Here is a 21,903-nt window from a genome sequence, read left to right on the forward strand (position 1 = left end):
ACAGGAACCTTGGGAGAAAGTGATTATGTTCTCCTACAGGTGTCAGACAGAATCCCAAACGTTAGGAAAACACTGTTTTTTTTAGGGATAAATTGGGAGATTGGAATTAACATATTCACACTACTATACATAAAATAGATAACTAACAAGGACCTACTGTATAGCACAAGGAACTCTCCTCTACTCTGTAATGACCTATATGGGAAAAGAATCTAAAAAAGAGTGGATATATGTGTATGTATAACTGCTTCACTTTGCTGTACAGCAAAAAGTAACACAACACTGTAAATCAACTGTACTCCAATAAAAAATTTTAAAAATAAAATAAAAAATAAAATTAGCATAACCTTCTGTTACAGGGAAGAGGATTCAAGAAAGGTAGGACAGGGCTTCCCTGGTGGCGCAGTGGTTGAGAGTCCGCCTGCCGATGCAGGGGACACGGGTTTGTGCCCCAGTCCGGGAAGATCCCACATGCTGCGGAGCGGCTGGGCCCGTGAGCCATGGCCGCTGAGCCTGCGCGTCTGGAGTCTGTGCTCCACAACACGAGAGGCCACAACAGTGAGAGGCCTGCGTACCGCAAAAAAAAAAAAAAAAAAAAAAAAAAAGAAAGGTAGGACAAATATTCCAAATATGAAATAAAAGTTTTAAGAAATCAAGGAGGTTGTACGGGTTTCCCAAATTATTTTTTTAATTTATTTATTTTTAATTTATTTATTTTTGGCTGTGTTGGGTCTTTGTTGCTGCGCGCAGGTTTTCTCTAGTTGCGGCGAGCGGGGGCTACCCTTCATTGCGCTGCATGGGCTTGTCATTGCAGTGACTTGTCTTGTTGCAGAGCACAGGCTCTAAGCACGAGGGCTTCAGTAGCTGTGGCACGCGGGCTCAGTAGTTGTGGCTCGTGGGCTCTAGAGCACAGGCTCAGTAGTTGTGGCACACGGGCTTAGCTGCTCCGCAGCATCTGGGATCTTCCTGGACCGGGGCTCGAACCTGTGTCCCCTGCATTGGCAGGCAGATTCTTAACCACTGTGCCTCCAGGGAAGCCCTCCCAAGTTGTCAGAGACAGAAAGAAGGCCCCATAATTAAGGCTATATACTTAGGGTCTAAAAGCATGGTAACATGGAAGTTAACAGTCATAATGAACTGAGTCTTATGAATATGTGAAGGTCAAGTGAAAGAGCTCTTTTCAGCTATACTAGGAGCAAAATGAGGAAGGGAGCAGCTCATTGCTGATAGGTGGGATAATGTTAACTGATAAGAGAGAAAAGAGAATTACTTCACTCCCCTTAAGCTTCTATCTTCACTATCAAGGAAAATGATCTTCAAACTGGAAAAAGGGCAGGACCAGCATGACGAAGAGGAAACTAGAGCCCAAGATAGAGAAGGCAATATTAAGACAGCTCTTAGCCCTTTAAGTGATTTCATGTCTCTGGAGCCAGATTAATAGCCTGAAGGGCACTGAAAGAACCAGAAGATGTGATCATAATATTGATGAATGGAATCTTCACAGAAGCAGAGAATCATACAAGTGTCTGAAGCCTGGCAACAAGAAAACAGTGATTTTCGGACAGGAATTTAAGGTGGACTAGAAACAATGGACTGATTTGCCTACAAACCGCTTTTGCCAATATCCCAGATGGTTTGTAAGCAATGAACACTCGGAGCTAACATGAAATCACTGAGAAAAACAAAATCAGATCAAACTAACTTTCCATCCTATTCTGACCCTAGACAAGAAAAAAGGAGTACTAGAGACATGACAGATGTCTCACACATTCAGAAAAACCATTCCACCAACTCTCTCCTTAGATCTTTTTTTTTTAACATCTTTATTGGAATATAATTGCTCTACAATGGTGTGTTAGTTTCTGCTTTATAACAAAGTGAATCAGCTATACATATACATATATCCCCATATCCCCTCCCTCTTGCATCTCCCTCCCACCCTCCCTATCCCACCCCTCTAGGTGGTCACAAAGCACTGAGCTGATCTCCCTGTGCTATGCGGCTGCTTCCCACTAGCTATCGGTTTTACATTTGGTAGTGTATATATGTCCATGCCACTCTCTCACTTTGTCCCAGCTTACCCTTCCCCCTCCCCGTGTCCTCAAGTCCATTCTCTAGTAGGTCTGCATCTTTATTCCTGTCCTGCCCCTAGGTTCTTCATGACCTTTTTTTTTTTTAGATTCCATATATATGTGTTAGCATATGGTATTTGTTTTTCTTCCTCTGACTTACTTCACTCTATATAACAGACTCTAGGTCCATCCACCTCACTACAAATAACTCAATTACGTTTCTTTTTATGGCTGAGTAATATTCCGTTGTATATATGTGCCACATCTTCTTTATCTTTATGGATCTGACAGAGCCCTAGGGGTTCAACGGTTGTAGAGTTGTATTCCAGTCAAATACAGTAAGTCCCCTACATACGAACCTTCAAGTTGCGAGCTTTCAAAGATGTGAACATCCAATCATGTAAGTTAGTTCAGGTGGCTGGTGTACATTGTCAACTTGTGTGCATCCTCTACAAGCGGTTGTACTTTTGTGTACTTTACTGTACATTACTGTAGAGAGTACAGTAGTACAGTACCTTTATTTCAAGCCCAGGATGTCTGGAAGCAAGCATAAAAGCAGCGGTACATAGCCAATTGTGTTAGTTGGGTACCCAGGCAAACTTTGTTGGACTTATGAACAAATTGGACTTATGAACGTGCTCTCCAAACTGAACTCATTCGTATGTAGGGGACTCGCTGTAGTCAGGGAATGCTGAATGGTGAAGCAATGCCAACTAGTAAGTATGGCTAGGAGCAGGGAATGTCTCTAGTAATATAACAAAGAGTTTTGTCTTTGGCCATGTTGATTAAATCATTTTAACAAATGAGGCAGGCAATTATATAGAACCTTATTAAACTGAATCGAAAGTTATATCTGGTACGTTGACTTACGGAATCAGAATTTTAGAAGACATTTTTTAAAACCGGGAATATTAGCTAAGACTAATAAAATTAGATTTAATAAAAATAAATATTTTCTACAATTAGATCTTTTTAAAATCAACTCTCCAAGTACAGGCTAAATGAGACTTAGTTTCATAAAAATTAATATGACAAAAATTAAAAAGACCAAGGAATCTTAGGTAAACATGAGTCATGAGTGTAGTACATGTGTAAAGAGACCTAATTTAAGTTTCATACATGAACACTCCTAATATTAAAAAGAACAATATAAAATTGCCAATATTCAACCATTTGTAACTTACTAATATGGCAATCTCATACAGTTCAACCTAATAAGATTACATGTGAATCACAAGAGAAGCACAAAGTGCTACAGAACTCAGAAAAGGATAATTTACCACCATTTGGGAAACCGAAGTGGATTTGTGAAAGAAATGGCATGTGAGCTGGAATTTGGGTGATGGCTGGGATTTGCACAGGAGATTAGGGGGAAGGGGGACATTTCAGACAGAGGCAACAGTTGGGGAAAAAGACCCTGGGACAGGAGAGTAGCGTAGTTAGGTTAAAGTGTGGAATATGTAAAAGTGAGACACAGGAAATAACACTAGGGAGGGAGAGACTCGAACTGAACTTTGGAGGCCCTCAAATCCACTGTAATAAAAGTGCTCAAAAATTCTATGAGCTGCCTACAGAGTCCAAGAACAGTATTGGGCACATAGTAGGAGTCAAATTTGAATGAATAAGTGAATGAATGAAAGAAAGAGTGAATTATCTGTGACGGGTACAGAACAAGGAGAGGTCAACATAAACACAGCTCCTGCCTGCCCATCTAGTACATCATCGACATCAGAGTACTTTCCATCTACAAGGGATCCTGGAGATCATTTCGTCTAACTCCCTCAAAGATTCTGGGTAACTACCAACAGGACTGGAAATACTCAAGCAAAAGAGGCAAAAGGCTGCCTGGCCCTCTGCCAGTTCCTAGGGTAATCTGATTCACCAGAGCAAAATCTCCAAAGAAGATTTCAGTTCAATAACTCCTAAATATTGTGTTTTGGACTCTTTACTGAAAATGAATGCCATCTAAGTCTACAAGTTTCGGAAACAAATGTTTGGTGGCTTTTGTGGGCGATTGTTTTTAAAACATCAAGCATGTCTAAGGTATAATTTTAAAGAATCTGGCTCCAGGAGAAAAAGCTGAAGCATTAGTCACATGTTTTACATTTCTTACTCTTGCCTGCCAGATTTTTTTTTTAATTAAGAAAGGAAAAATGGGTCAGCCCAAAAGAATTTTTACAACTGTCAGAATAAATACAAGGCCTATGCAACCCCATAAACTTCATATTTGGAGCCTTATCTCCGCCTCTTTCTGTGGCTTTAAGTGTCCTTTATTTAGAACCCAGCCAAAGACACAGCCCTGGTGACTCCCCCTGCATCTTGCATACTGTAAGGACATGTTTTCTTTCTGTCAAGAGGGAAGAGGACTGCTGTGAGTCTAGAGGACAGTACAGCCTCTTCTGATTTCAACAGGACACGGTGGGTGGAGGATCTAAGGGTCAAAGAGAACCCTTGTCCAACCCAGCTTGACTCCAAGGTCCTTAAGAAACCACTCTCCTTCTTAGAAGGAATCACCACCCATGAGGCAATTTTGAAGACATCTTCAAGAAGCAACTCATCAGATAAAAGAAAGTCTCTCCTGGGCTTAAGGAACACTTTAGTGCTGAGCACACGTGTCCAGACTTCGGTCGACAAAACTATAACCACTCTTAGTCCACCCTTCACTCTGGGAGTCCCCTGAGGAGCTACTGCTTTTAGGATGAGCACCAATGCTCAGGTTTACTTTCCTGCAGGGTCTGGTTTGGTTGAATTGTTCCAGAAGAGCTTCTACCAACCAGACCTAAAATTTATATGGTGTTGCTGGTAGCAACCTGCCCTCTTACAAAGCAGAACAGGCCTCCTGGTGATGCATTGATTAAGCTGGACCACACCAGAACAGTGAGTTTCAAACTTCTTAACCATGATTCACAGTAAAAAGAAAATATGCCTTTTACACATGACTCAGTACCTACTTGCACATATTTAAAACAAGTTTCACAACAATGTTATTCTAATATTTTTTATTTCATTCTGTTCCAATTTCAAAATATTGATTTTTTGACCCACTATATTGATTTCAGAACTCACTCTTAAGCTATATCCTGCATTTTGAAAGGCAAGGCCCTAGAGCAACACTGTCCAATAGAAAGATAGTGCCAGCCACAGTATGATATTTTAAAGTTGCTAGTAGCCACATTAAAAAGAAAAAAAGTAAAAAAGAAACAGGTGAAACTCATTTTGACAATATATTTTATTTAACCTGTTATATCAAAATATTATCATTTCAACATGTGACCACTATAGAAAATGACTGAGCTATTTTACAATATTTTATCATACAAAGTCTTCGAAATCTGGCGTGGACTTTGCATGCACAGAACGTTTCAATTCAGAGTAGCCACATTTCAGGTGCTCCATAGGCACGTGAGGCTAGTAGCTACCATACTGAACAGTACAGTCCTAAGAGCTCTGGTCCCACATCCCCCAGAGCAGCAGGACCCACGATGGTGTCCTGCCGCAGAAGGGAGGGAAGCCATCCACCCCTGCTGAACTGCACTGCATATCTGCTCACACGTCCTCATCTCACACTGTACTCCCAGGCTCCTAGTGAAAGCTCACAGCCCGGATAAAGGATAGGAGATTTCACAAGGAAGAAGAACAAAAATGAGGCTTGTTAACTAATAACAAGCAGTATCGCTCTGAAACTCCTCCAAGTCCAAATGCATTCTTTTGTCTGTGACATCAGAAATATAAAAATGCACATAAGATTCAAATCAGAGAGTAACTTTTAGAGACTTTGTTCTGAAAAATATATCTTGCTGATTAAAAAAAACTGAATAAATAGCATGATTGCAACTATGTTAAAACGTGTGCCTGTGAACGAAGATTGGAAGATAAAAAGCAAAAGTTTAAAGAACTGTGTTACTGCAGTAGAATTATGGGTGATTTTTTCTCTTCTTGTAAAAATAACGTGTACAATGTTGTGGCATCACTCTTTTAAGAATAATATTGCTTTGAAAAGGTTCCTCCTTCTTTTCCAAAGCAAACATGTATGCCATTGAATCCCTATAAAAGAAAAGGGTAAGGATAACATGCTCGGATAAAAGGCAAGAAGGACCAGAAGCAGTCAGAAAACTTGCCCTTGACAGAGCCAATTACACTGGGACAGTCTGACGGGAAACACCTAACGACAGCTGGACTGCCAAAAACTTCTAGCATAGGCTTTACGCTTTGCCTGAAGTAGAAATTTAAGAGTTAAGAATGTAAGACCACATAGCAGAGGAAACTTTGAGAGGGTAAGAGAGCAAAGGCAGCTGAATTTTACTAACGAAAACTGAAAAGTCTACAGATACTATTATGTTATATAATAAAGTATAATTTATGTCACTTTTTAAAAAATCCCCTCCAATGAATTCTGGTAAGAGGAGCACACCCCAGAAAGTGCCGTACACAACAAGCCTGCCCCCAAAATCTCAGAGAAGCAGCTTCATCATTATGTGCATAACCCTAGTGGTTATGAGCATAAAGGGTGTCAGATCCCTTTACAAAAATGTGTTCTACAGAACAAAGCCAAAGTGGTTTTATACTGGGTTAATACAAGCTTGAAGCCAATTGCAGCCCTCAGATAAGAGACCAAATAAAATATGTGAAAACCCTAAGTAAAACAACTTTGGAATCCAAAGCAAAATTGGGTTCTCAGAGGTCTATCCTTGACCCATGACTCAAACCTGTATGTCACCAAGAAACTTATGGATTAACTTTAAATACCATGTTATTCTACCTATAGAGGTCACCATAATAGTTAAACCAATTTTCATAAGATCATGAAATGGGTAGAAAAAAGCAATGATGACAAAAATGAGGCAAAAGCAGCATTTTTCCTTTTTTTTCTTGTGTCATCAGTTGAAGTATAAAATACAAATTAGATTTAGCTTATTTATTCAATATTTTCCTTTTTGTTTCAAAGAATGAGATTTACAACATTACCAAATGGCCAAAAAAAAAAAAGTCATGAAGACACATGTTTTGTAATAGAGATTAGGTCAAACAACTTGTAAGATTCTTACTGAGTACTGACTATGGCTTGGACGTGGTTCCAGGTGATGGGAATATGAAGATTGATTAAAGATGGTCCCACCCCCTGCCCTTGAGAAGCTCAAATGAACAGGGCAAAGAGAAACATTTTTTTTAAAAAAAGGATACAATGTGACAAGAGCTGTAACAGAGCTTTTCCTAAAGTGCTAAAATGACCCAGATAAAAGGATAATTATTCCCGAAGAGGGACCAGGGAAAGTAGAAGAGTACAGATGACATTTGAGCCGGGACTTGAAAGGTAAGTAGTTTATCAGTCAATCAGTGAACAGAAAAGCACTGCAAGCTGATACAATAGCATATGCAGCGACAGGAGGAGGACAGAGCTGCGTATAAATGTGGACTTCACTATGGATGATGAAATCTACAACTCTATATTCTCAACTAAGAATAGGGCTAGTTCTTTTAATGGAGACATAACCACATAGGGAGCTGGAGGGTCAGAGAGATGGAAGGAAAACTTTTAAGCTTTCATCTGCCACATAGAAGAGCATCATCAACCCTGCTGCTGTAACTCTTAGCAAAATAGGGAGTTCAGGTTAGGGATGGGGGCTGAAATCAGAGCTGCTGCCATCAGCACTTTGCGGCCCAGTCATCTAAAGTTTTACAAGGCTTTATCCCTCGAGTAGACACTCATTTGTGGATTGTCTAGGTCAACAATGGATAGAAAGTCATTTTTGTAAAGAATATCATAATCCTTCAACGCTAACCAAAGAATGTTCACGAAGAAACACTTGAATCAACTTTAGCTCCCTGAGAAACACTTCTGTGGGAGCGAAGTGGCAGCAGGACCCTCCAGGATACCCACAGCAGCGTGATGGATGAAAGCTGGTCCTGGGCCCAGCTGACCTTGGCCCCACTGCTTTGCACATAGATGATGTTACACAAGCGCCTTGAGTCAGTGTGTAAGATCCCTTCTCCTTTTGTTCCATGTACAGAGTCAGCACACGCAGGGAGGATTCAGTGTCTGTCAGTAACACTTAACGTGAGCAAATCACTTATTCAGCATCTTTGTGAAAGAGATTTAATTTTTCAATTATAGCTCGGAGTACGAGGGTCAGTTAGCCCCACAAGGCAGCTGAGAACAGGCGTAAATAACAGAGAATGGATGCAGGAGTCTGAGTATCCTGAGAGCATAGGAAAGGATCTTAAGATACTCCTGGGGGACCCTATATGAATAGAAGAAAGGCCAAGTTCGTGGGCAAGAAGCCAGAGACCCCGGAGACTATTTTTAATCCAGAATAAGGACAGGAAGGAACAGGAACAAAACAAGGAACTCACACAGGAGAAATGGAAAGCAAGAAGGAAGCGACTGTAATCAGCAAATGGAAAGACAGTGAGAAAAATAGATCTTAAAGCTAAAATTGTATTCCTAACAGGGAAGCCAGGAACGCCCATAAGAAAAGGCTGAAAGAGAGAAGAGAACCCAAAAAGCAACAAGAGGACTACTCAAAGGAAATATTTTAAATGCCTACATCTTATGAGGGTCAGTGTGGGTTGGTTGGTAACATTTTGCCTATGGCATTAGGTCATGAGTTCAAGTCCCACATCAGGATTTGGCCTAAAACCAAGTGCTGATTTTCCAGCAGCTCTGAAAGGCTGGAAGCACTTTCCATTCCTGGGCACATTAACTTTACTATCCTTCTGTGCAACAAATTAAAAGTACCCCAAAGAAAGGGAGCATCAACGAGAATCAACAGCCATTATCTCAAAACAAAACAAAATCGTACTGGAGAGGGAATAAGAAAATAAAGAGAAAGTAGGAAGTTTTCATACGCAAGATATTTACTGCATTTGTCTTTAGAATCCTGTGAGTAGGGGATATTTGTTCCCACATCCCATCTATTGAGAGAAGCCATCTCTGCACTTTCAATGGACCAAGAATACTACTAGTAACAGTGGTCATGGCAGAGGAAACACTACTCCTTGCTGAACATGAAGATATCATTAGGTAATCAGCAAATAGGAAGAAAAAAATATAGAAACGATTCCCACTGGGATGAGGGAAGAAAGGCAGGACTAATGGACAGACCATATGCCAATCACGCACTTAGGTGGTGAGGAGAAGAAAAGAAGAAAAAAAAAACGGCCTTACGGTTAAATAACAATAAGAATATCCTTGTATTTGTATAATAATTTACATATTTAAAAGTATTTTTATATACATTAACTCATATGATCCTCACAAAACCCACGGGCAGAATGATTATCCCCATTTCACAGATGATGAAAGTGAAGATTTAGAAAGTCCTGTGACACTGTGAAAGTCACAACCCCGGGAGCAATTCAGCATATTCCTAGTTTGGGGCTCAAGGACTGCATTAGCTAATCAACATGCAGCCCAATGACAAATTTTACCTTTACTTTAACTTGTGAAAACACAATTTACTCACATCCCAAATTATGCCCAACGAAGAATGGTTAGCATAATGCCTAGCAAGCAATTTTTAGAAAAACTGTTTCCTACCTTCCCATTTTTCAGGCAGAAATGGCAAATGCAGGAGACAGAATACAGCCCGTTGTTAACTAGTACAATATTTTTAAAGCATAAAAATCAGAACACCGACAAATTAACTATACAGGAAAACTGAAGGAATTTGAAATGCGAAATACTGGAGCCCAGGCAATAATCATCTTTCACTGTACAGGCAGCCAGACAGAGAAAACACGACAATAGATATTACTTCTAATAAACAAGGATTACTGAGCCCTGCCACGGCCCTTCCTCCCAGACGTGCAAAACGAGAAAGGGATGTCAGGAACATAAAGCCTCGCTAAGACCGTGTCTCAATCAAGCGGTCTGGATTCTACACAACCACAAGCGTCCAGGGCGGACCCACGCCTCTGCAAGTTTCCATCATGGGGTTCAAAGAGGACCCAGATGGTGGGGTCCCGATGAGATGCCCACCACTCAGTGAGGGAGGGCAGACCATACCCTAGGTTCTGCGCCAAGCACCTTACACACACAACTCACTCCTCACAGCAACTCTGTCCAGGGAGGATTGCTCATCTCTTCCCTTTCCAGGTGAGGAACTCGGGCTGAGAGGTTAAGTAACTTCAGAGCCCTACTTCACACAGCCGCACATGGGGCAGAGGCCAGCTCTGGATTCACACCTGTCTGGCTCCAAAGCATAGGTTACCTCCCTCAACTGGCACTCCTGCTGGAAACACCCCTGAAAAGAAAGAGCAAAATAGGAGGTGCCGTCTCCTACAAAGGCCCCCAGCCAGGAGAAAGAACCCCAGCCACACCCTGATGGCTCTGGGCCCTGTTAATTCTTGCTTAGGTCCCAAAACAGATATGCTCATCAGATATGCTCATTGTGTTGTGTCATTAGGAGAAGTCAGCATTTGGATAGAAAACAGCAAATGTTTCCCTGTGCTTCACAAACTAACCAAATGCTTCCGACTTCCTGAATTTTCTATTTGGGAGTATCAGTCACCTCAATAAAGAATTTCAAGTATTGCAATTTTAATTAGAAAAGTCATGACTGTAAAGCATTTTATTTTTAGCCAATGTCTAACCCAGTTTCAATTATTTTTACCTATATCCATTACATGTACTTTTGTTAGATAGAAATTGTCCACAGATTCTAGCTCTGTCACCAGCAGTGACAGCATGAGAACAGCATCTGACTAGAAAAGAGCTGCTACCAAGAAAGTTGCCAAGAGCCTCAGTTGATATTAGCTACCAAAGACATCCTACTTTTAGCAGAAACACTTTGTTTCTGGCCTTCAAATTATCTTTAGAATGATGAAGCTGGAAGGACTCAGCCTTGGCTTTGCTTTTATAAAAGATGAAAATGGGTACTAAAATCAGCAGGAAACAAAATAAAGGGGAAAAGTTGAATTGCTCAATTCCTTGCTGAAAGAGCAAACAAACAGAAAATGTCTGGGGGAGTTTACATTGGATGAGATTAACTGTGTGGAAATGAATTCAAATGAATGGACCACAGATGGCACAAACAATTATACTAGAAAATGTAGGGTAACGATTCTGTGAGTGTGGAAGGATATACAGAACCAACAACAACACGCCATCCCACTCCCAACCACCACCGTTATTATCCTTGGAAGTCAGTCATACACGGCATGACATAAAGGAGAAGGCGGCTTTGAGGAACCAAGCTAGGCAGAAACCCCATTTATCAGACCACAATACACAGCCACAGTGGTGAAAAGGCACAGGTATTTCTACAGTGTTAAGCCCAAAGGATCAGTGGTAAATGACATGCCTCTCTCTCTGCACAAGACTAACTGGGCTTCCTCCAAGAAGGTGTCTTCTACCTAATGTAGTGTTGTCCTACCTTTATTCCTTCATTCCTCCCTCTATTTTTATCCTTTTTTAAATTGAAGACAGTTCCTAAACAGAAGAAAGTTAATCAATCACAATAATGACACAAGGGAAACCAAGCAAAGCATAACAAAGTCAGACTTTGATCGGTTATATAGAAGAGGTCATGAAATGACATTAGAACGATGCACCAAATCCTATAAAACATGATATGAAAAGACATTTTAATTTATGGTGTATGTGTGTCTATGTGTGTGTGTAAGAGAGAAAGATTGAAATTGTGGAAGTGGTAAACTAAGGAAGAATTAGATCTTATCAAATTTTTTCTTCTGTACAAGTGGAGTCAGCAATCAGAGTGAGCCTCTAAGAGCACTAATGCCAGCAGCCAGGATAAACAGTTTCAGAAAGGGTTTAAAGACGTCGAGTAGGAAGAGGGAAAAAGACGAGGACACCTAACCATAAAATTTCTTGCGTCCCTAACAACACAATTATAAGTGTAACTGCTGTTGTCTAAAATACAACTCTGTAATCATAGTCCTGTGGGTTCCATATTTATTCTCTCTCCATGGCATACAGATTCAATCTGTTTAGTTTGTAAGGAAACAGAAGACTTTAGAAGGAAAAGAAAGAAAAACGAAACAAAACCAGAAACCACCAGCTCTCCAAAGTGCTCTGGAATCTGAGAAGCAAGCAGTGCTTGCTGCCCTGTTCATGAGCCTGAACTGAGATTCGTCTCTGGACAGGACACAGCAGGCATGCCTGGGTCTGGTCTGCAGGGCCTGCTGACAGGAAAGAAGGCATTTGCTAGTGTTTACATGGAGCAAGCCTGCCTTGAAGTCCCCAGGACATTTCATCCAATAAGAAGAGGATGGCACTGACCCCAGAAAGCCAGAAGGTTTTTGACCTGCCCTTTGAAACCAGGGTGGTTAAGATCCACGCCTGCCAGGCTTCCTCTCGTCACCCTCCACTCCCACCACTGTCCCGCCTCTCCCTGCACTCTCCCCATCCTCTTTGTTCCGCTGCCCCAGTTTCATCTGGATCCTCATTCCTTTCCTCACTTCATGACCACTTTTGCCTCCTCCCCTAGTCCGGCTCCTTCCCATTGCATCCACCCGTCAGCTGTCAGTCATCTTTCTCAAATGCAAATCTGACCACCCCACTCTGCTGAAGCCCCTTTAGTGCTGACTACAGAGCATTCAGGACCAAGCAGATTCTACAGCTTAGCACAGACATGGCTCCAGTCTTGCTCTCTGGCCTCCTTTCCCATCAGTCCCCCGCCAGGGGCCCTTCCCCCTTCCCCAGGCTGAGCCTCACACAGGGCTCTCATCTCTGGCCCCATGCTTTTCCCCACGCTGTGCTCTCTGACTGGAATGCCTGTCTCCAGTGCCCCACACACCCTCATTTAACTCCTATCATCCGTCAACCCTCCACTAAAGGGCCCTTCTTCCATGCAGCCTTCCCGGAGCGCCCACTCCCCACTCCCATCTGATTTATATGCCACCGTTTGGGGCTCCCCTAACACCCAGTGCAGATCTCTCACACAGCACTGATCACACCTACCACAATATATGGTAATTAGCTTACGTTCCTATCTCCCCTACTACCTGAAATTTCCTTAAGAACAAGGGGTGTCTTGCTTTACTTTGGATTCCCAAGATTTAACGTGGTGTCTGGCATAAAGTAGGCTGTTGATGAATAAGTGAATCCTATCGAAGGTGAGGTTAGAAGACTCAAATGCAGATGACAGAACCATACAGAGATAGGCCACAGCAGCGAGGGAGTTCACAGTGGCTGTTTCACTAGCAAACCCAGAAACTGCCCCAAACTCCAGATTCCAAATCAACTCTGTGGGGATAACCACGCCCATCAGCAATCCAGACACGAGCTAAGCTGAGCTTCTCTCACAGAATAAAGCTACATTCCTCATCTCCCCCCATTTAACCAATACTTGCCTTGCTTCATTTACAGAAGTCTCTTTTTTTTTTTCTGTAAAAAGTATATCTTGGTAGAAACTTAAACGTTTTATTTATATCAGCTTATTACTGCATATTTTAATGTAAAATGTATAAGACAGTCACTACAAGATTCTGATTACGTAGAAGGGGGATACGTACAAGGATATGCACGCCACGGACAGAGGAAACTAAAATAAGTGGGATGGGGCAGTGGCGAATTCCAGCTAAAGGGAAAGGCACAGTATCGACTTTATTGCTCTACTTTTCTTCCTAAATCTAAAACTCCAGGAAATTTTTCTTTATGCTTTCACAGAAATAACAATGAAATATGCTTACAGTATTAATTTAACAGCATGTATACTTTAAGCATAAGGAATTAATGTGACTCATAGTTACGCTGTTATGTATTTGCCGGGGGCAGACATGTATCTTGCACTCAGCTGAGTGTCCCCAGGATTGCTGAACTGAAATGGATGTTCTTGGGTTACATGCTAAATATTCCTTACACAGACCCCAGAAGATTCTGAAAGCAGTGAAAGGACTTAACATAATAATGATAGCTCAGGCAATTGAAACTGACCGTATTTTTCTTGATTGGTGTACGCTACATGCTGTACTATTGGATTATTTTAGAAACGTGTTCCCAAGGTCAAAATGAAAAATATCAGTTGGTTCATTTACAGATGGTTGCTAAATTTTGGAATTTACTTTCTAAAGCCTAAATTAAACATTCCGATAGACAGGAATAATGCAACCCGAGGGCCTGTATTCCTAGATGAAAACAAGGATGACAGACTGTAAACTGAGGGCTCCTCTAGGGCTTATCTCCTTACAATTCTAAAACCCTCGCTCCTGAGCCTTCTGACCATACATAATGGTAATGCTTGCCAACACTAACTTGTGCATTGCCTTTCTTTCTTCAACATTCAATATTATCGGACCTCTTGCCTTTAAAAGGCACTGGGGGATTGTCTAGTTAATTCACTGCCATGATTTTTTTGTTGTTGTTAAAATGAATAATCACTACCTTTGTTTGTGCCCTGCTTTGTTACAGAAAGGATGAAAGATAGCTGTAATCATTAGCTAATTAGTTTTTCTCACTCCCATGCACCCCTCCTTTTCTTTATAAGCTAACATCTTCATGCTGATTTGGGTTTAAATGAGAAGCAACCATACATGCATATTTATCCAGACAATATTTGCCTCGCAGAAAGGCATGAAGCTTGATCCGCTCATTCAACAAACATTTACTGAGTGTCTGCCAACTAGATGGCCATAGATCTCACTTCACGGAGCTTACAGTCTAATGGGAAATACAAATAAACAGGCAATTACAACAGAGTGAGGTAAACGCATCACAGAGAGATAGAGAATGCTTCTGGAACACGCAGAAGGGGTACCTCCTCCAGACTTGGGAGATCGGAGAAGCTTCCCAGAAGTGAAGTTCGCTGAAAACTCAAGGAACTGTGTGCCATTTAAAGGCAATATGGACAGCAATGCCACGGAAACACCAGGTAGAGTCAATCCAAATAGTGCATCAAAGTGAGGTCAAACTTCTCCATTCAGATGTGACAAGTGGTTATCTTACCACTGCACTCATATAACCCACTGGGTTCTATAACAGATTTCCAGTTCCTTTTATTTCTAAATGCATTCTTTTTTCTCCTGTCCTATTTTACTATCTTTACCAGCCTCCCAGCTATCAAGTATTTCAATTCAAACCAACAAGGGCCTCTGTGGGAGATAGTGTGATAAATACGGGACGCAGGGCAGGGAGGCACTGGGGCCTCCCCACAAGGACCATGCAGCCACAGAAGCTCAGAACTGAGAAAACCACGTGACTATCCGCTGACCATTCCACTCCCCACAAACCTTGCAGAGGTGACCTGGCACTACCAATCCTGCTTGTGAAACAAATATCCCCACTTTGACTTTATCTTGGGTTTGATACATTTTTCTGGACCCTGAGGCTGCCATATTCCGAAGACAGCAAAATGGGCTCCTGACACTGAAGCCCCTTCCCTAACAGTGGGATCCTTTTCCTCTGTCCATTTGAGTATTCCTCCTAAAATGGGACATTTCCTGCTTCCAGAGAATACTGATATTTTCTTAAATTGTTTCTACACATCATTGTCAATGTACAATCACAATGCTGGGACCAAAGAAAAATAACTTTTCACCATTTGCTCTTCCAAAAATTACTCAAAATTTTTCTACAAGCTAATTGAATGGTTGGATAAAATTACTTTTTTTTTTAATGTTGGGGGTAGGAGTTTATTAATTAATTAATTTATTTTTGCTGTGTTCGGTCTTCGTTTCTGTGCGAGGGCTTTCTCTAGTTGTGGCAAGCGGGGGCCACTCTTCATTGCGGTGCGCGGGCCTCTCACTATCACGGCCTCTCTTGCTGCGGAGCACAGGCTCCAGACGTGCAGGCTCAGTACTTGTGGCTCACGGGCCTAGTTGCTCCGCGGCATGTGGGATCCTCCCAGACCAGGGCTCGAACCCGTGTCCCCTGCATTAGCAGGCAGATTCTCAACCACTGCACCACCAGGGAAGCCCCGATAAAATTACTTTTTAATGTCTCTTCCAGTCCTGAGATTTTACGATTCTCTGACATAACCAGAACCATTTTTCTTTGAGGGCTATAGTTGGGTAAAATTATCCCAGTCTAAGATGTTATTGTAAAGGAAAAATTGGGTCAGTATTTCAATAATATTTAGTTTTTCAAAGTTGCCCAACATAACCTCACAAAGCTGCAGCTGCTGTACCAGTAAATCCAGCCTGGGCCATAGTCGGTTGAATATTTTACAACCAAAGACAGAGGGTTTTTCTTCAAAAGATCAACTGAACACAAAATCTCACAAACAAAACAAAAAAGAATGTCCCAAATGTTTTTGGATTGTATGATACTTCACATCTAAGGATGTGCAATTATTTTGCTATCATTCCCAAACTGGGTCTTAAATCTGTTTTGTGATCTGAGTACTAGAAACTACAAATATCGTACTCAGTCACTTAGGCTTTTTGACATGTAGTGAGAGTCATGCCCACCCTCAGGTGCTACATAAGCTCACACGTATTTGGTGTATGACCCTTTATACACTCAAGATGGAGAGCTTATCATAAGATACACATCTTCACAACAGATATCTCAATTTGCACCTCAAGCTATCATTCAAAACATAAAGAAGGGTTTCCCTGGTGGCGCAGCGGTTGAGAGTCCGCCTGCCGATGCAGGGGACACGGGTACGTGCCCTGGTCCGGGAGGATCCCACATGCCGCAGAGCGGCTGGGCCCGCGAGCCATGGCCGCTGAGCCCGCGCGTCCGGAGCCTGTGCTCCGCAACGGGAGAGGCCAAAACATTGAGAAGCCTGCGTAACGCAAAAAAAAAAAAAAAAAAAAAAAACATAAAGAAAAGAAAGGTGTGTTGCTCAAGTCTTGCACCAGCTGCAATATCTAGGGGGGAAAGTACATCATAAGCATCCTTGTTCTTCTGAGTTGAAGTTCTCTTCCACCACTATGGAAACAGCCTTAGGGTCCCAGGCAGCTCCCAACAGCAAGGAACTAAACATCTGGGTTCAAATCCAGCCTCTACCACTTCCTAGCTGTGTGACCCTGGCAAGCAATTTAATCTCTCTGGACCTTTTTTCCTAATGTGGAAAGAAAGAGATAATCACAATACTGCCTTCCTCAGAAATTGTTGTCATATTTCGATATACCCTCACCTCACTTCAGTCTCTAGTTCACTCTAAAACCAGTTGCTCTGACGTGAGGAATATGGTCAATAATATTGCAATAACTTTGTATGGGGACAAATGGTTACTAGGCTTATCATGATCACTTCACAGCGTATGCAAACGTCAAATCATTATGCAGTACACCTGAAACTCACATCAGAGTGTACGTCAACTATATTTCAATAATCAGTCACTAAACAAAATGGTTGAAGAATTTTGAAGGGTTACTGGAAAAACAAATATAGAGGAGCCACTCATGGCCTAAAGAGAAAGGCTTTGTAATTGCTATGGCTTGATTGGTTGAGTCACATTTAATTAAATCTGGAATTTCCAAGGACAAAAACAGTGCTTCCCAACAGGACACCTAAGATAAGAAAACAAGGGGGATCTGGGTTGGAGAGTCCCTAGGAACTGGCTTCTGAGGACAGATTCCTCCATCAACTAGAAGCAATCTTTTTACATATTTCCCTCTTGATATTTTAGCTCTACTGCTAAATCCAGGGTGAACCAACTCTGAACTCTGTATAAATATGAGAACTCTGGGAGAGGGGGAGAGAAGAGGAGTCCAGGGAACGGAACAGTCAGTGAGAATAACTAAATAACTGGGAACATCTAAATGAACCGTACTTCGCGTGTTTGGGACCTCCAGAGTTAACCCCTCCATTTCTCCATGACTTACTCATTCACCGCTATTGTGTTTGGCCAAAAACTAAAACTGTCACCCAAGCAACATCAGTCTTACTAAAAAAGAGGAACAACCTGGCATCAGAAAATGTAATGACCTTTTTGAAGGCAGCTGCTTCAGAACTTGTGAATCATTGTGAAATACTCAGGCCAAACCACATCAATACCACATTTAGATAAAATGCAATAAATACAACCACCAAAAACAAAGTGATGACTTGTCAGAACTCTAGTTCTGCTTTTCCTATCAGGTCTGCTGGTGATACACCTAATTAATTTCAAAATCATATTCCAAGTAAGGTACCTACTGGATAAGTGAAGACCTCAGGTTTTCAAAGGAAAGGTTCCGACCTCTCCAGAGCACACCTGCAGATGCCACTAACAATTTACTGCCCTAGTGGGCGGTACCTCAACCCCAAGTACGGAGCATGATGGGCCTGACTTGAAGCAGCTGGGGAAGCCCAAAGCAGTGAACGCCTGTGTCAGCAGCCCAGCAGACCCATGGCAGAGGAAATCACTGCTGCTGGCCATCCTGCCTTAAACTCCAGGAATTGCAAGTCACATGCTGCCTCTAGTCTTAACACAAAGTCCTGGGTAGTTTTGTTTCCTGTCCTCCTTCACACCCGACCTTTGATTTCTGCTCAAAAAACTGAATTTTCTGAAACCCAAAGCCAGTAAAGATTGGATGCCAGTGCATAATCTTCATTACTCTCAAGCCCATCAGCTGTGAAGCCTGAGTATGGCCAAAATAAGGCCAGGTGAAACCACACTCCATCATCTCTGTTCGCTTACCACTATGTTCTTTCTCAAGGCTTTTTGTGTCATCTGTCACTGCTCTCTGTCACTGCTCTCTTCTACCTCCAGATGAAGAATTCCTTCGTTCTTCCACATGATGATGTTTGCCCAAACAGTGCTGTTTGCCCCAGCTTTCCATTCCTCACATCCCCTTTAGTTGGGATATGTTGAAGGATCCATTAGGAGATAATGAATAACTCACATGATCTCACCCATCACTTTAAAATCTCAGTGGAAAAAACTCTTGTTTATGGAAGCTGTGTTTCTCCAAAGACCCAGCCTTCTACGTGTTCTCCTCATGAAGTCGTGGGCACTAAGCATGCATTTGCCTCCTCGTAGGCTCTGGAAAGGATGAACAGTGGGAAATCTGCCATCCCCCATAGGAGGCAGATTTGGAATGTCAGGTCCCCTGAGCATACTGGGTACTTGGTAAAGGTACAGGAGTAGGAGAGGGGCTGTCAGCATCAAGAGTGGGGAAGACAGAGAGAGAAAAGGATGCCAGCTGGGCAAAATGGCTCTTGTCTAACACAGCGCTATTTTCTGGTCCTGTTACTCTGTGTCACTTTCTGCCACTCCACTCCCACTTTATTTGTCAAAGACCTCAAGCTGTTTCTAAGAGGTTCTGAATTATTAACAAACCTAAGGGAGATGCTTTGGAAAACAGTAAGTACAAAAAGAGACCGGTACTGCTAGTGCAAACACTTGATCATTGGTGGTTTCCTTTTTAAGGCCAAAAGAGAAGAAGAAGAAAAAAAAAAAAAAAAAAGGCTGCCTCTGCTAAATAATAATGATATTCACAGAACAAGAGACACTGCAAGTCCAAAGTGCACAATCTCTCCAGCTTTACTCACCCCTAGCCATCTTGCTCCTTTATTGGCAGCCTGTTGAATCTGGACTCTTTTGAGGGTGACATGGTACACAGCTCCTTCCTCTACCTCTTCACCCCAGTCCTGAATCGAGCTCTGCCAGGAGATGGGACAAAGAGAAAGAAAAAGAGTATTTTTTTTTCCTCTCCGCTAACCACAATCTATCCCAGCTGCTTTGCTGCTTACAACAGCACTCAGGGCATAAGATGGGCTGTTCAAAATAAATATTACAATCAGAGGAACACAAGACACATTGCGATAGAGGGAATGCTGAGATTTTCTTGGCCCCCAGCCCTTTCCTGTGATATCAGGAGCCCCGGACTTTTCCATTTAGTTATTTTTCCTAGACTCACTCACATATCTTAAATAGTTTTTTAAAGCCTTTTTGGTTCTTTTTTTTTTCCTTCTTAAAGAAACTGGGGTTTAGTCTTGATTAACTTTTCCTCCTCAAGTGAGAGGAAAAATAATTCATTTGCAGAAAAAGGTTGTCCTTTTATAAGTGGCTCCGTTATTCGAGCAAACTACATTTTAAACTCTGCCACAAACAAGTGTTTAAAATGCCAAGAGTGCTCGCTCCTTTGGAGTGAAATGCTTCGCATGTCTTTTTCTCCTCTTATTGTTCTGGAACCCACAAAGTTAGCGGGAGGTAGAAAGTTTTCATTTCCGTCAAATAATCTGGCATGTGCAGAAAAAGCAACACGTCAACTGTGTGCAGCGACCCCCCGGGTTTCCCTAAACTCGAAGTTTGTGTTGTTTAAAGAGCCGCTGGGACACAGAAGCGCTCCGCGGTTCACCCAGACTCACAGTCCATTTGCCTTAAAAGTTTTCCTTTGCTGACACACATCTGCCCAGACACACCAAAGGCAACTGCTGAGAAAGTATGGTTTAAAGGGAGAAGACACGCAGAGAGGAAGGCGTAGAAAGCCGAGGGAGAAAGCTTTAGCTCTCAAGTCTGGAATCGGATTGCTCCGTTCACTCCGAGTGAGTCCAAAACCCGCCCAGAGAAAGCGGGAGAAGATTCCCCACCAGAGCAGCCTCGGGAGAAGGCAGAGAGTTCTCGTTACCATTTTAGCTTGCCAAAGCAATTTCATTCTCAGTTTTCTCTCCGGTGTGTGGACGCGGCATGATGCGCCCTGCTCCCAGGCGAACGCAGTCCCCGCCCGGCTCAGCCACGGCGCCTCCAGCCCCGGCCCCGCGCGGCCGCCGCGCACCCAGCACAGACACGCGCCCGCCGCCGCCGCCGCCGCCGCCGCCGCCGCCGGTGCGCGCGACTCGCCCACAAAGGGAGCGCGGCGAGCAAGCGAGCGAGCGAGGGCGCCGCAGACTCCTCCCCACGCCACTCCGCCGCTCCGTGATGTCAGGCTTTCCTGTTTGTGCTTAGGAGCACACTCTCCATCTCTGAAATCCCATGGATAAAGTTAGCATACAGTGATTTCTCCAGCTCTGAAAGTGATCGGCAGAAAACCACCCTTTCAAGTGGATCAGGTTTTCCTGATTGGCCACCAGGTGCCAAAAAAGATCTGGGTGTGGTATGAGGAATCTAAGTGTGTTTCTCCTTTCCTTCGCTCAAAGAAATAAAGGGGGAAGGGGAGGTGCAAAAAAGGATGGGAGGAGGCGGTCAGAAAAACGTCTATTATCTGCCTGTTACCTATTGAATTTAGATTCAATCAGGGCGACCCCAATGAGAGTGGCAATACTAGAAGCCCGGAAGTTTTTCATTAGGACAAGAAAAGAATTGGTCAGAGGGTATTCCAAAACCCATGCCCAGGGGCTGCCCCTGTCCTACATCAGCACACCATCAACAGGAAATGGCTCTGGACTTCTTTCTACCACCCATATGATAAGGCTCATCCAACTGTAACTGGCCATAGTGGGAGGGAAAGGGACAAAGCAGGAAAGGGTTTTGCTGAGACTGACAGCGTGGAAATTGGGCCACCAGTGGCCCCGGAGGTTCTGTGAGTCTGTGACTCATCACCATGGGCTGAGTTTTCTGTACTGTAGGGACACAGTCGGATAATAACTGCAGGGAAAGAGCCATTCATGAGGAGACTGCCAGAGGGAGTTTTGTCCTAACAGAAAGTAAATCAACAGCAAGATACCAGATGATAATATAATCAAACTCTGTGACAATTCCATGCCAATTGCAAAAACGTTTAAGGCTCATGTCTTTTATACTCTTCAGTCCTAAATGAATTTAGTCGCCTTTAAATTTTTTTTTAAAGAAAGGCCTCTCACTAATTGCCATGCTAAGGCATAAGGCTGGGCTTTGGTTAATAATAAATACATTACGAACTGAAAAGCTAGAGAATCAAGTGTACTGATGTTCCCAGGAGAGCAAAATAAATGACAGTGAGGCCATATCAAGGAAAAAATAATAATCTTTGGACACTTGAACATCTTCAAGTCACTCAGCAAAGTTCCCCGCATGCAACC

At 42.6% G+C, this 21,903-nt stretch overlaps 1 protein-coding gene across 6 annotated transcripts in view; it reads right to left on the reverse strand.

The window, feature by feature from the left end:
- The window catches only part of RGL1 (ral guanine nucleotide dissociation stimulator like 1), a gene marked incomplete at both ends in the record, with an annotated part of 177,216 nt that overhangs the window by 112,970 nt on the left and 42,343 nt on the right, over positions 1–21,903 (reverse strand). For 3 of the 6 annotated variants that reach the window (XM_079698316.1, XM_079698314.1, XM_079698313.1), the window contains 2 exons: positions 19,456–19,566; positions 20,535–20,609. The exons of 2 other annotated variants lie outside the window; for them this stretch is intronic. In XM_079698316.1, the coding sequence (XP_079554442.1) occupies positions 19,456–19,566; positions 20,535–20,561 (138 nt within the window). Of the gene's footprint in view, positions 1–19,455; positions 19,567–20,534; positions 20,610–21,903 lie in introns of those variants that run through there. One more of the 6 variants, XM_079698312.1, reaches the window with a different exon arrangement.

The sequence above is a fragment of the Hyperoodon ampullatus genome (assembly GCF_949752795.1).
Source record: "Hyperoodon ampullatus genome assembly, chromosome: 2".
Lineage (NCBI taxonomy): Eukaryota > Metazoa > Chordata > Mammalia > Artiodactyla > Ziphiidae > Hyperoodon > Hyperoodon ampullatus.